Source organism: Hylobates moloch, unplaced genomic scaffold (genome assembly GCF_009828535.3).
Source record: "Hylobates moloch isolate HMO894 unplaced genomic scaffold, HMol_V3 SCAFFOLD_11, whole genome shotgun sequence".
NCBI lineage: Eukaryota > Metazoa > Chordata > Mammalia > Primates > Hylobatidae > Hylobates > Hylobates moloch.
Window position 1 is genome coordinate 61,888,540 of NW_026652286.1, and position 13,178 is coordinate 61,901,717.

At 37.4% G+C, this 13,178-nt stretch overlaps 1 protein-coding gene across 1 annotated transcript; it reads right to left on the reverse strand.

Moving 5' to 3' along the window:
* Positions 1-12,299: 12,299 nt before the first annotated feature.
* LOC116476174 (ras-related and estrogen-regulated growth inhibitor-like protein) lies at positions 12,300-12,869 on the reverse strand (the record flags this gene model as incomplete). Its single annotated transcript, XM_032761560.2, is given in 1 exon segment — positions 12,300-12,869. A coding segment is annotated over 1 exon segment (570 nt), but the record flags the coding sequence as incomplete, so codon positions are not given.
* Between the last annotated feature and the right edge of the window lie 309 nt (positions 12,870-13,178).

Below are 13,178 nucleotides of genomic sequence, written 5' to 3' on the forward strand. Positions count from 1 at the left end.
TTCTCATTCCCTCAGGCAGAACTTTATATTCATTTCTCTTATTACTTATTACATTGTATTGTCATTTTCTCCTCTGGAATTATCTAGGCCTTAAGTGAGAACTAAATATGAGTCTTTATATATCACCCAAGGTTGTTCACTGTGTTTCTGTACCTCTGGATTTAAATTTGCTGCCCCTGATCACATTCCCTGTTCTCATAGATATCTTTGAAGGATATACACATACATGACATTTTTACCAGTTTTGCACCATAATCAACCTTTTAAATGGACTCATTTTACTTTTTTACTCTGTCATGTCAACAACTACTATTAAAAGGTAGTAACAGACGTTTGAAGTGTGTGGTAAATAAATTTGTGTGTGTAGCACAGATAATAAATATACTGCTGAGCTTTGACAGTTTAATTCACATGAAATCCAAACAGTTTGAATGTCAGTTAAAAATGAACAACTTTAAGCAGGCTGTGGTAACTATAAAGCTTATTGGGAAACAACGAATATTTTATATTCTAAAAAATATAGCATGTTTTCCTTTGTCCTAAGTAAAAATGTGTAGTTCAAGAATTGAGCATTGAAATTCCCCCATATAGAATTCTCTACCTGAAAAAGAATGACTAAAGATAGATAAGATAATGTATATATATATAGATATATATTTCTGCGTGTAGAGAGAGATCATTCTATCACTCATGTATCTATCTAAATGCTATACTGTGAAATGAAATGATAGATTGCTCATATACAATGATTGCCTTCATTTTTGGTTTGTGGTCTAGTAATCCTTGGGATATACAAGGCCTTGTAGCCTAGGGGTGTTAAATTCTTTTTGGTATAATAACTCCTATTTATGCAGTAATGTCCCCAGGCTTAGGATCTCAACCAGGGCCTCACCATTATTGGGTGGGCGAATTTTACATTATCAGGTTTCTGGCATCACCTGAGGCATTAGCTTACACCGGCTCTTATAGAACCTGACACCGTGATTCTTTAGGTGTCATTAGTCCTTTTTAGTTATGCTTAGAAATTCTTAGTCACTGCCCCAAAGATAAGCTTTTCAGTTTGACCACCTTCTGGTAGCCATTCTCATACTGCTCATTGCTGCTCCTCCTGGACATATTCAATTTCTCCTGCTTCCTTTCTTACCTCTCTTACAACTCACCAGACCTTCTGAAATCCACTGTTTGTGGTAAACTCCTCTTCATGTTCTCAACTAGACACAAAATTCTTTTCTAATTCCTTGCATTAATTATACCCTAGCATATATTTGAAGACACAGATTTGGCTGCAAACTTCTAGAGCATGGTTAAGCAAGCTTTCCCTATAAAAGGCCACATAGTAAATATTTTAGGCTTTGTGGGCCATATGGTTTTTGTTGCAGTTAATCAACTCTGCCACTGCAGCACAAAAACAGCCGCAGACAATGTATAAATTAATGAGTGTTGCTGTGTTTCAATGAAACTTCATTTACAAAACAAGCAGCAGGCCAGATCTAGGGGCCTTGGTTATCAGCCCCTGCTTTACAGCAGCGAGTGTCCATCCTCCCATATGCCTTGTTTCACAAAAGCAAATGATTGAGTCACAGGTCTAACTTTCCAGTTCATTGTACTCCCATCCTTGTATAAGTCATCCTTTATCCCATTCACGTCACTGTTCTTTACTAATTCCTTGGTCACTCCTGAACATATTTTAAAGAATCTGGTGACTGATTCACACTATTCCTCTTAAACCAAGGCCTATCTACTATCTGAAATTTCTATGGCAATCACCAAATATCCACATTTCCAAATTCAACAATAATATTTCACAACATTTAATTCCTTGTTCACCTCAACTCTGATTATCTTACAATCCATCTTGCCTACCCTTACTTATGACAGTATTTTGGATCATGTCATCAAAATGCAGTGCTCTGGAACAGAACATTAAAATGCTGTCAGAATATAATAATTTATAACACTCTCTCACTACAACCTCCTTTTATTCCAGTTATTCTCATTCCTTTATCTCTACCAAAACGTTCATTCAAATTAATTAAGCTTTCATTCCTTTGACTTCTCAATTTTATCCCAAACCATTCTATTTCATCTGTCTCTACTTCCTTTTCTATTCAACTGAAGCCCTATAATAGTAGCAGTCACAATTTATTGAGTACTTATTAAGTGTCAGACACTATGCTAAGTATTTCACATGCATTATATGTCAGTTCTCACAACAACTCTGTGAGGTAGGTACCAATGTCTTCAGATGAGGCAAATGTGATTTTGAGAGATTAGGTAATTGAATCACCCAATTAAGTGTCAGAGTGAGCTTCGAGTATAGGCCTGCCAAACACTAAAGTGCATTATGCAAAATAATGCAAGTAACTCATTTAAGTATTCTTAGTGCTTATTTGTGGCACTGGTAATATAAAGATCAAGAAGAAATGGACTACTTCAAGAAGCTGAAGTTTAGTGGTAGAATCCTTCCTGCATACAATCATCCTTCATAAATACAATGCAACATCATGTAATAATAAAGAAATGTTCAGATTAATATTATAGCAAATGGGAGAGAATGAACTTTCTTAAGAGACTCTTTGCAGATAAAACAACACTTCGGCTGGATCTTAAAGAGTAATTTGAAATTTACCCGGTGGGAAAAAATTTAGAGTATTTCAGGAGGAAGAAAAATCATGTACATTGACATGGAGATAGGCTTCAGCTGGCATGGTCCTCGAAAGTTAGATAACAAAGGTGAAAGGACTGGGAGTGTTAGGAGAGGAAACTAGGAATTAGGTGAATGATAGATATTGCATGGATTCTATGGAATTTGTATGTTTTTTCCTAGAAAATGGAGAGATTTTATTTAGTTTTATGTCCTAGTGCACATATTAGAAAGAGGAAGCTCCCAGGATAATAAAAAAGGCAACATTTGGGAGCAAAGACACAGAAAAACTAATTAGAATTGTTGAGGAAAAAAGACTGGAGGGCTGGCATCCTATGGGGTCAGAGAAGAAAGAATGAATTCAAGACAAATGCCAGAAACTGAATTGTGAGAATTTAATATATTGTATGCAGTAATATAGAAGGGAGAGGATACAGGCATCTCGATGGCTTAGATTTCTTTCCAAGGAGACTATTAAAATGTGATGCCGCTATATAGGTACATTAATTAAGGAGATGGAAAACATTTTTTGTAAGAAGACAATGTACTAAATTTTAAAATGGCGAGTTTCAGATAGTCCAGGGATGGAGATTCTGAGATTCGAAAGTTATAATGAGTTTATTAGTAGGAACGGGTGATTTGAAACAGACATGTGGAACAAAGGTGGGAGAGGGAAAGGATCCAGATGAATGCAATCAGAGGGGAGGAAAACTACTAGGGCATAGAGGTGCCCACAAAGCCAAGGGAAGAAAAAATTATAAGAGGGAGTGGAAAAGAAAAGCAAAATGTCTCAAACAGGCCATAAACCAATAGAACCATGGGATTAGTGGCTTAGGGACAATTTCACTGGAATTTTGGAGGCAGAAATCAATAATTTTATAATAGTTAAAAATGGTTTATGTGTTCAGATTTGTTTATCAAACGTTACACATTTATAAACTGATTTCAATTAAAATATCTATCTCTACTAATATAAATAATTTTCATCCTTTGTTTTTAGAATGTTTTTGAAAGGATTGGGATTGGGCTATTCTTAGATTTTGAGGACACTGGAGAACAGATGGCCACGTTTTCAATATGCCTTAAGATGATATTTGATAATAAAATACAATAATCAGTAACTTTATGTTTTCTCATTGCAACATTTGCCCCCAGATTTCTGGGGGAAAAAATCCCAATTGTTTTTCTTATTATTTCCTATAATCTATTCTCATGTTTTCTATTCTGGTGTTAGGATCCCAGATGATTATAATTGTAATTTTCTCAGTAGTGATTAAATACTCATTTGCTTTTACTCTGCTAAATGTATAACACATTTAATGAAAATTATCCAATTTTACACTCTTGTCAAAATTCAAATAAATGAGTTTAAACTTTTGTTGCTTGACTTTTTTGATTCGAATAAATTTATGTTCATAGCAAAGAACATGTAATGCCAATATTTTAGTAAATGCTACCTCATTGTCAATGGCAGAGAAAAGTAATCATTTTAGGCTAAACATAGCTATTTTTATTTTTTTAACCAGGCTTTCAAGAAATATTATAATAAAAAACAGAAGCATGGAGAAATATATTCCAGAAATCATGCAATTTAGACTGAAATTGTTTCCTATTCCAAAGTGATGGAAACATTAATGATTGTGTTCATTTTTAGTCTTAACAGGTCATAAGTTTTCCTTGAAACCATGCAATAATGAATTACTAATTAGTAATGAGAACTTGCTTCTTCAGCAAGTGCTTGCCTGTCCCTAAGACAGGTCAATGCAGGGTGAAACTTTCCACCTGGGTGTATGCTGCAGGCCTCTGTACTTAGGGTATTAACTAAAAGGTTAGTCCCTGAAATTACTAGGCAGGAATCTTTGTGAAAAAATGGTTGGCTGATTTTGTTCTGTCTCCGTTTGCCTAGGAGGTTACATGGGGGAGCTGCATTTTTGAGCAGCATTTATTTTTACAACAGTCTGAATGAATTGAATCTGCAGACATGATTGAGCATCCGAAATAAGTACAGTGCTGTGGCTCCTGCCCACAGAGGATATAGATTATACTGTCAGTGGCTGAATACATACACATGAAATTAACCAAAAGACATGTAATTGCAGAGGGGTCCCGTATATCGGTAGTATTAGCAACATCACCATCTCTCAGTTATCTTCCCTCTCAACCTTCCCATGGTATCCCCTCAACCAATATATGGTTAAGAAATACATATAATTAACAGACAATATATTAGCCTAATTTTGTACCTGAAGCCTGACTACAGAAATTATGAGAAACGGTAAATGTTCATCTACCTTGCTCCCAATTACTAGGAAATCTTTCTATTCCTAGCTCCATCTGGAGTCTGTCTCTTGGAATCCAAGCATACACAGTTAGCTTTTTAAGGACTCTCTGGAGCATTTTGCTTTTGATCTTTACCTTCCCACTTTTTCCGTTCCCCACCTTCACTTTCATCACAAGCAGCTTACTTGGATGTTGATTAAAAAGGGCCCAAAACTTGTCATTCCTTCCTCGAGAAGTGGAATTTTTTTCTCTACCCCTTTAGTTTGGGCTGATCCAGTGATTGTTTTCAACCAGAGAATATGGCAGTAGAAGCCCTATGTAATACTAAGGCTGAATATTAAGAGATTTGCTTACATTTTTAAGCACTTGAATGCCATCTCTTCGAATCCAGCAGGCATGCTGTGAGAAGTTCAAGCCATGTGGAGAGACGATGTAAAAGAGTAACAACACATTCGGCTTAGCAGCCTCATCTGAGATCCCAGACCATAACTAGCACCAGCTGCAGCCAGCCATTTGAGTGAAGTGTGCTGGGTGTTCTAGCCCAGCAGAGCCTCCAGATGACTGCAGAACCAGCTGACATCTGATGCAATATAGCAGAACGACTCAGCTGAGGACCTATTTGATAGAGAAGCATGAGAGATAATTAAAAGTTGTTGGGCAGGGCACTGTGACTGACGTCAACAAGTAATCCAACACTTTGGGAGGCCAAGGCAGGCAGATGGCTTGTGCCCAGGAGTTCAAGACCAGCCTGGGCAACGTGGCAAAACCCCATCTCTACACACAAGAAGAATACAAAAATTAGCTGGGTGTGGTGGCATGTGCCTATAGTCCCAACTGCTTGGGAGGCTGAGACAGGAGGATCACTTGAGCCGGGGAGAAGTCAAAGCTGCAATGAGCCAAAATCATGCTGTCAGAGGTGATCAAACCAAAGCTACTCTATCTGGAATAGGGGATGGGTAAAATAGGGCTGAGGCCAGCTGCATTCCCAGGAGGTTAAGGCATTCTTAGTTGCGGATGAGTTTGGAGGTCCACACAAGGTACAGAGCACAAAGACCTTGCTGATGAAACAGCATATTGTAAAGAAGCCAGCCAAAGCCAGCCAAAATCACGAGGGCAACAAATGTGACCTCTGGTTGTCCTCACTTCTCATTATATGCTAATTATAATGCGTTAGCATGCTAAAAGCACTCCCACTAGCACCATAACAGCTTACGAATGCCATGGCAACTTGAGGAAGTCAGCCTATATGGTCTAAAAAGGGGTGGAACCCTCAGTTCTGGGAATTGCCCACCCCTTTCCTGGAAAACTCATAAATAATCCACTGCTAGTTTAGCATATGTCAAAAAGTAACAGTAAGTATAAGCAGCTGAGCAGCCTATGCTGCTGCCTAGCCTATGGAGTGGCTCCTCTCTCTTCCTTTACTTTCCTAATAAACTTTCTTTCACTTTACTCTATGGACTCAGAGTTTGTGAGATCTAAGAACCCTGTCTTGGGGTCTGGATCAGGACCCCTTTCTGGTAATGGCACTCCAGCCTGGGTGACAAAATAAGACCTCATTTCAAGAAAAAAAGACAAAAAAAAAAGACAAAGTTGTTTTAAACCACTTTGTCGGGCTGATGTGTTGCACAGAAATGCTCGACTAAGGCCGGGCGCGGTGGCTCATGCTTGTAATCCCAGCACTTTGGGAGGCCGAGGCGGGCGGATCACGAGGTCAGGAGATTGAAACCATGGTGAAACCCCGTCTCTAGTAAAAATACAAAAAATTAGCCGGGCGTGGTGGCGGACGCCTGTAATCCCAGCTACTCGGAGAGGCTGAGGCAGGAGAATGGCGTGAACCCAGGAGGCGGAGCTTGCAGTGAGCCGAGATTGCACCACTGCACTCCAGCCTGGGCGACAGAGCGAGACTCCGTCTCAAAAAAAAAAAAGAAATGCTCGACTAAAATACTAATTTTTATCTGAATATTTTGCTTATTAAATTTCCTAAGAATGCTTCACCTCAGTAAATTATTAAGGATTTTTTTTAAAAATATGAGATTCATTTAATGAGAAACAATGGACTTTGATATCAATGAGAACTGGTTTAAATACTTTATTTTTATATGACTTTAGGCCAGGTATTAAACTTCTCTAAATTCTTTCTTCAACTTGAAATATAACTAAAAAATAAAAAATTCCCTAAATCCCCTAAATTTTAGCACCCCCTCTGTAAGTAACATCTACTTCTTATAGTTGTTATGGGGATTAAGTGAAGCAATGTGTAAAAAAAAAAAAAAAATTAGTACAGTTTCTGGCTCACATTGAGTACTTAAAACATATCAATTTCCTTCTCATTTACCACATCCACATTGTAGGCCAATTTTAATTTTTTCTTTCTCTTACTCTCAGTTATATATGTTCCCTTCTTTTTATCTGTCAAAAGACAGAGAAAGGCAACTTTCAAACAAACAAACAAACTGACCAACTAATAAACAAATAAATCTCCTTGATGTTTGCCTGTTGTCAGGCCATCCATCCAAATTCTCTATATGTCACAATGTGGCTTTTAAAACTCTTAGTGTAGATACCAATGAATTCTGCTTGAATAAACCTTAGTTGCCAGTCTTTTTATAGACCAAGTGGCTCATGGAAGGAAAGGGGAGTGTGGCCACAAATTCCACTTCACACCTCCCTCAACACTGATAGCTATTTAGTTTTTATTTCTCCCTCCTCCTCCCCTATCCCTCATTCAAGGCCTCACTAGCCATTGAAAATTTTCTTGGTAATTTGATAATCTGTCAGTGCTCCTACTAGTTTTTCCTTCCAATAATGTATTGTTCCTGTGTTCTCTGAAATTCCTCCCTTCGACAAACATTCTGCCATTGTATATATTTCACAACCCAGTGTAATTATCCATCTCTTTTAGGAAGCTTTCTAAATACAGTCCATCTCACAATAATACCTCTTTTATTTTAATTCAGAAAATTGATAATAGATTTCCCAAATTACGTGGGTGCAATTAATAAAGCAGTGCCTTGTGACTTGCTTTTTGTTTTCATGTTATTTTATATTCTATGAATATTGTTATTTACTCAGCCAAATGGAAAGCTTGAGAGGAAAGTCTAACATTTACCAAATATGTAATATAGAGTAAGTTACTTAACTTCTTAAAACCTACAAAATGGGAGTTATAAAATCATTCTTTCTAGGTTTATCTCATTCAATTCAATGAGATAAAAAGGCCAAATATATAGTTTAGCACACAATTATGTTTAATATAAGCCAGCTAGTTTTTAAACGTGTCCAACAAATGCCTGTTAGGCAACAGATTGAAAGGCAGGATTTTTGACTATACCATTGATCCATGCTCATAACATAAATTATAAAATACTATTGCACAGCTCTAACCTGATGTACTGTATATGAAAGGTAGGCAACTGCGATATAAATGATACATGGACATCCAATTTTTGGTTCAGTGATTATTTCTTTCAGGAAGGTCCTGATGAAGTCAAATTTCTATTGGAGTTGTAACTTTCAGCTAGTAAAAACTTAATTCTGATTGTTTTGGTTCTAACACAGGAAATAAAATCACATGTGTGAGAATGAAGTTTGGTTCTTTGTACCAGGCCTAAAATAAAGATCTTGGGTAAATGAGGACAACATGAATACACTAAAACCATCAATGAACACTAGTGAAAGGTAGCAAACAGAAGCAATGTCAGAAGAGCAGGGAAAAAAGATGGGCTGAATAATGATTAAGGCCAAAGTTTACCTACTTTGAAATTTTTATAACACAATGTAGTCTTGGGTTTGAAGAGACCTAACGATCATGTAGTCCAATCTCACACAGGTCACGATGGAGGACACATATTACTTATGTTGAAAAGGAAATTATCCACAGCAAGAATACTTTGTGTGCTTGTCAAAGCCATTTTCCAGCTGTGTGGCGGCGTGTAGCCTCTGCACATTTGTCCTTGTTTCAGCCTCTGGCATTGGTAGCATGGTGTAAGAAAAAGAAAAACCAGAGTCTAGTGATTGAGAATATAAGCACATCATTGTCTTTTATGACTCAGTTTCATAGATTCTGCAGAACCAGAGTTATCACTCAAAAGTAAAGTGGTTGGCTACCACCCAGTTTTGACTGTCCTTAGATAGATATAAAGTCAGCCAATAAATACTGAGTTTGAACAAGAATAAGTCCCTAGTCCTTATCTCTTCTCAGATACCTGTTCAACATCTAGCAGGAGACAAATATATCCCTAGGGCCAAGTACTTAAGTTTTAGGAGCAAAGAACACAGTGTGGGTACCATGACAGATGATGAGGAAAGCAATGTCATCATGTCTGAATGACACAAGCTTCCATGAAAAGATCATCAGGGATCTGCTAACCACACAAAACTTAGTTTATTAAGTTGACTGAACAAGGGAAAACAGAACATTTACCAGAGCACCCATAGTTCTCATGAGGAAAATTTAGGGAAAGGTACTGCTAGGTTTTTTTGTCGGGAGAAGGCAGACAAAGTGGTTTTAGAGTAAAGTTAGTAAGCATGGTCTGGGCGGGTGTTGTTCAGAATTGATAAACAGAGAAATTAGTAGAACAGGCAATACTCTTTTCTCTGAAACACATGAGTTCAGACTGAGGGTATAGCCACTTATCTATGGTTTTATCTTGGAACGTGTGAGTCTGAATAAGATGACATTAAAACATTTTAGGCTTAAATAGTTTGTGTTGCATGCCATAATTTAGTACAGTTTACACATTACGCAAATTATAGCACAGTTTGTTTTGTAAATTGTCATTTCTACTTTAACTTCTCAGAATGTATGTTTTCGCCTCACTGCAGTGGTGACTTTCTAATAAAAGAGACTGAGAAAAATATTTTTGTATTTGAAGGGAAAATTTCAAACTTTTATGTGAAAAAGCAATGCTGTTATTGTTTTACGCATTCCATCCAGACAGCTTACTAAGGAAATATCAGGGGAAAACAAATAGGATACAGACAGATTGAGGGTAGTTTTCATTTCTGGAATATATCAGATATATTTTCTTTTTTTTTTTTTTGAGACAGAGTTTCACTCTTGTTGCCCAGGCTGGAGTGCAATGGTGTGATCTCGGCTAACTGCAACCTCCGCCTCCCGGGTTCAAGCGATTCTCCTGCCGTAGCCTCCCAAGTAACCGGGATTACAGACATGTGCCACCACACCTAGCTAATTTGTATTTTTAGTAGAGATGAGGTTTCACCATGTTGGTCTGGCTGGTCTCGAACTCCTGACCGCAAGTGATCCACCTGCCTGGGCCTCCCAAAATGCTGAGATTACAGGTGCAAGACACCATGCCCAGCCTCAGATACATTGTCATAAGAGATTTATTGCCAGGAACACCTGGCGTTGTAAATGATTCAGCCATAGTTTATCATTCTGTTTCTTAATAATGTCATCAATGGCTGGAAATGCTGGCCATCCTGAATCTAAGTATGGTACCGTAAGCATTCCAGAGTATGATAGAAGCAATGACATACACAGTGAGGAACAATATAAATAGGACTTTTTACTCCTGGTGCACTGGCAAGAAGAATTTTAAATATTTCAGAAAAGAGGTAAGATAGGAAGTGGATGTAACAAAGACACTGCTATACCAGGGAATCCCCTAATTCCCTAACAACAACAACAACAACAACAAAGCAGGAAACACAGAGATTTAGTTTGTGATTGAATCATTATAAACATCTCTGAGGAAGCTTGACTGCAAAACATGTCCATAGTTTTATTATAATAATCATATTAAAGAAAAATAATTGACCACTCTCCCTGTCCAGAAACTATTGTTTCAGAAAGTAATTAAGGATATTTGGCCGTAAGTATTTGAATAAACATATTACTTGCTGGCTTCAAATACCAGTAAAAACAAAGTACAGCATTTAGACAAAGCCCAACACAGAGGCAATTAGGATCATTTATGATTCCAAATCATAGCATATGCAAAAATCTATTACTGTAGTTTATTTCATGAAAAGTTTAACTTACCACTATTTGGTGAGAATAATTGTTTTTATTATTTTCTTTATGGCCAAAGGAATTTGTTAAAAGTCAAATAATGACTCAAGTGCTCTTTAGAGCTTACAATGAATTATATATTTTTTCTTCTTTTTCTTTTCTTTCTTTCCTTCTTTTTTTTTTTTTTTTTTTTTGAGACAGGGTCTCACTGTGTCACCCAGGCTGAAGTACAGTGGGATGATCATAGCTCACTGCAGCCTCAAACTCCCGGGCTGAAACGATTCTCTTGCCTCAGCCTCCAGAGTAGCTGGGACTACAGGTATGGGCCACCAGCATTGCCAGATTCCTATAAATCTGATCTTTACAATAATAACCCTGTGAGCAGACAGAATTACCTCCATTTTAATCAAGAATATTTTAATTTCAAGAAACTTAACTCATACTATTTAAGAAAAAGGGGGAAATAATTAGCTCATATAACTAGGAAGTCCACCAGTGGCTGTTGCTTCAGTCATGGACAGATCCAGGGACTTAGATATAACTCTCTTTCCTTCCCTTTACAGTGCTTTCTTTTGTGTTTTGGCTTCATGTTCATTCTTCCTTGGCCACTGAAGCAGCCATTAGCCTATCTTACAGCTTCCCTCAAACAGTTAGAAAATCGCTTTTCTCTGACATGCTCATACCAAATCTCATAATAAGTCTCTGAATGGCCTTGCTCAAATTAGTTTCTCATCTCTGAAAAGTCTCTATGGCTAAAGGGATGAAGCACTTTGATTGTCCACCCTGAGCCATGTGGTTATACTGTAGTTGGGGGATGGAGTGGTGATATTTCACAGTTGCACCATCACCACATGATGTAGGGAAAGATTAATTCTTCAAGTAAAGCAATACTGAGCAAAGTATGTCTGATACATCTTTCATCGTGCAAATGAGAATACCTTAGCCCAGAAAAATTAAGAAAACTGATGATGAAGACTAGATACCTTTGGCATCAAGTTTAACTTCCTTTAGTCAGGTAATAATGTTTATCATGATGTAACTCTAGATTATCTCTAAGTTCACCTATTATACTCTCTTTTTTTGTCGTTTAATAAATTCACACAAACAGAGTTTATTTGGCAAGGCAAACTGAGATCGCTGTCTGCCAGTAGGTTAGGGTGAATGCAATGTTGTACAATAAATGAAAGGTTCTGTGTGAAGGAGAGTGAGCAGGATACAACAACCAAAAAGGCAAACTGCGTGTTTGAAAACACAGCTGTGGTTCATACTCAATCATTTCATATCTCCAAGAGAATTCTTTTTACCAAAAAAAAAAAAAAACATTGCCTACAAAAGTTAGTTTAATTATCATGTAAATGTTTGAAACTCTGCTATAACAAATCTCCCAGGATTACATGTCTACTAAACAGACTTTCTTCTCTTTCCAAATACATTATTGATCAATTTGGCCATTGATTTAGATCCACTGGGTCTTCTCTTTTCTTTGAGTTTGAAGTTTATCAGGATGTCCTTGATAATTCTGATAAACATCATTTCCACCTCCAGAGACTGCTCTGCTGCAGACAGTTCACAGAATTGGCATCGGTTATCCAGTGCTAGCTTTTGCCCTTCTTCCCAGCCAACCTCTCTCACATGACAAAGATCTCATTTGCTGCCAACCAAAAACACTGCTGATTCCACAGCTCTTTTACAATGACTAGTTTGTGGCTCCCGGATTCTGTAGATCAGTGCTTTTGCAAAAGCAAATGAAGACCTATCACTGATGTCATACGCAAAAACAAACCCATCTGCCCAGCGAAGCTCATTTGTGAGGGAGAATTTTGCTTTCTGTGTTTGAGAACAAGGGTCATATATTTCTAGATTTAGTTGTTTCCTTTCCAAACACAAGTGCTTCTTATAGATAGATTCAAAATTAGAAGCATATTCTCCAATGAATCGCTTAGTAAGAAACCTCACTGTAAGGGCAACCAAAAAAAGTCCAGGACCAGATGGATTCACAGCCGAATTCTACCAGAGGTACAAGGAGGAGCTGGTACATTCCTTCTGAAACTGTTCCAATCAATAGAAAAGGAGGGAATTATCCCTAACTCATTTTATGAAGCCAGCATCATCCTGATACCAAAGCCTTCACCTCTGAATCACAGAAGAATCCCTTTCCAAGATGGTCCTAGGTCAAAATCTGACAATGGGCGGCTCTCAGTTGAGATCTTTATTATTTTTCTTTGATTATATTTTGCTGTTCATTTAGATTATTGATCCTCAGGTTTTCCTCTTTTCAAA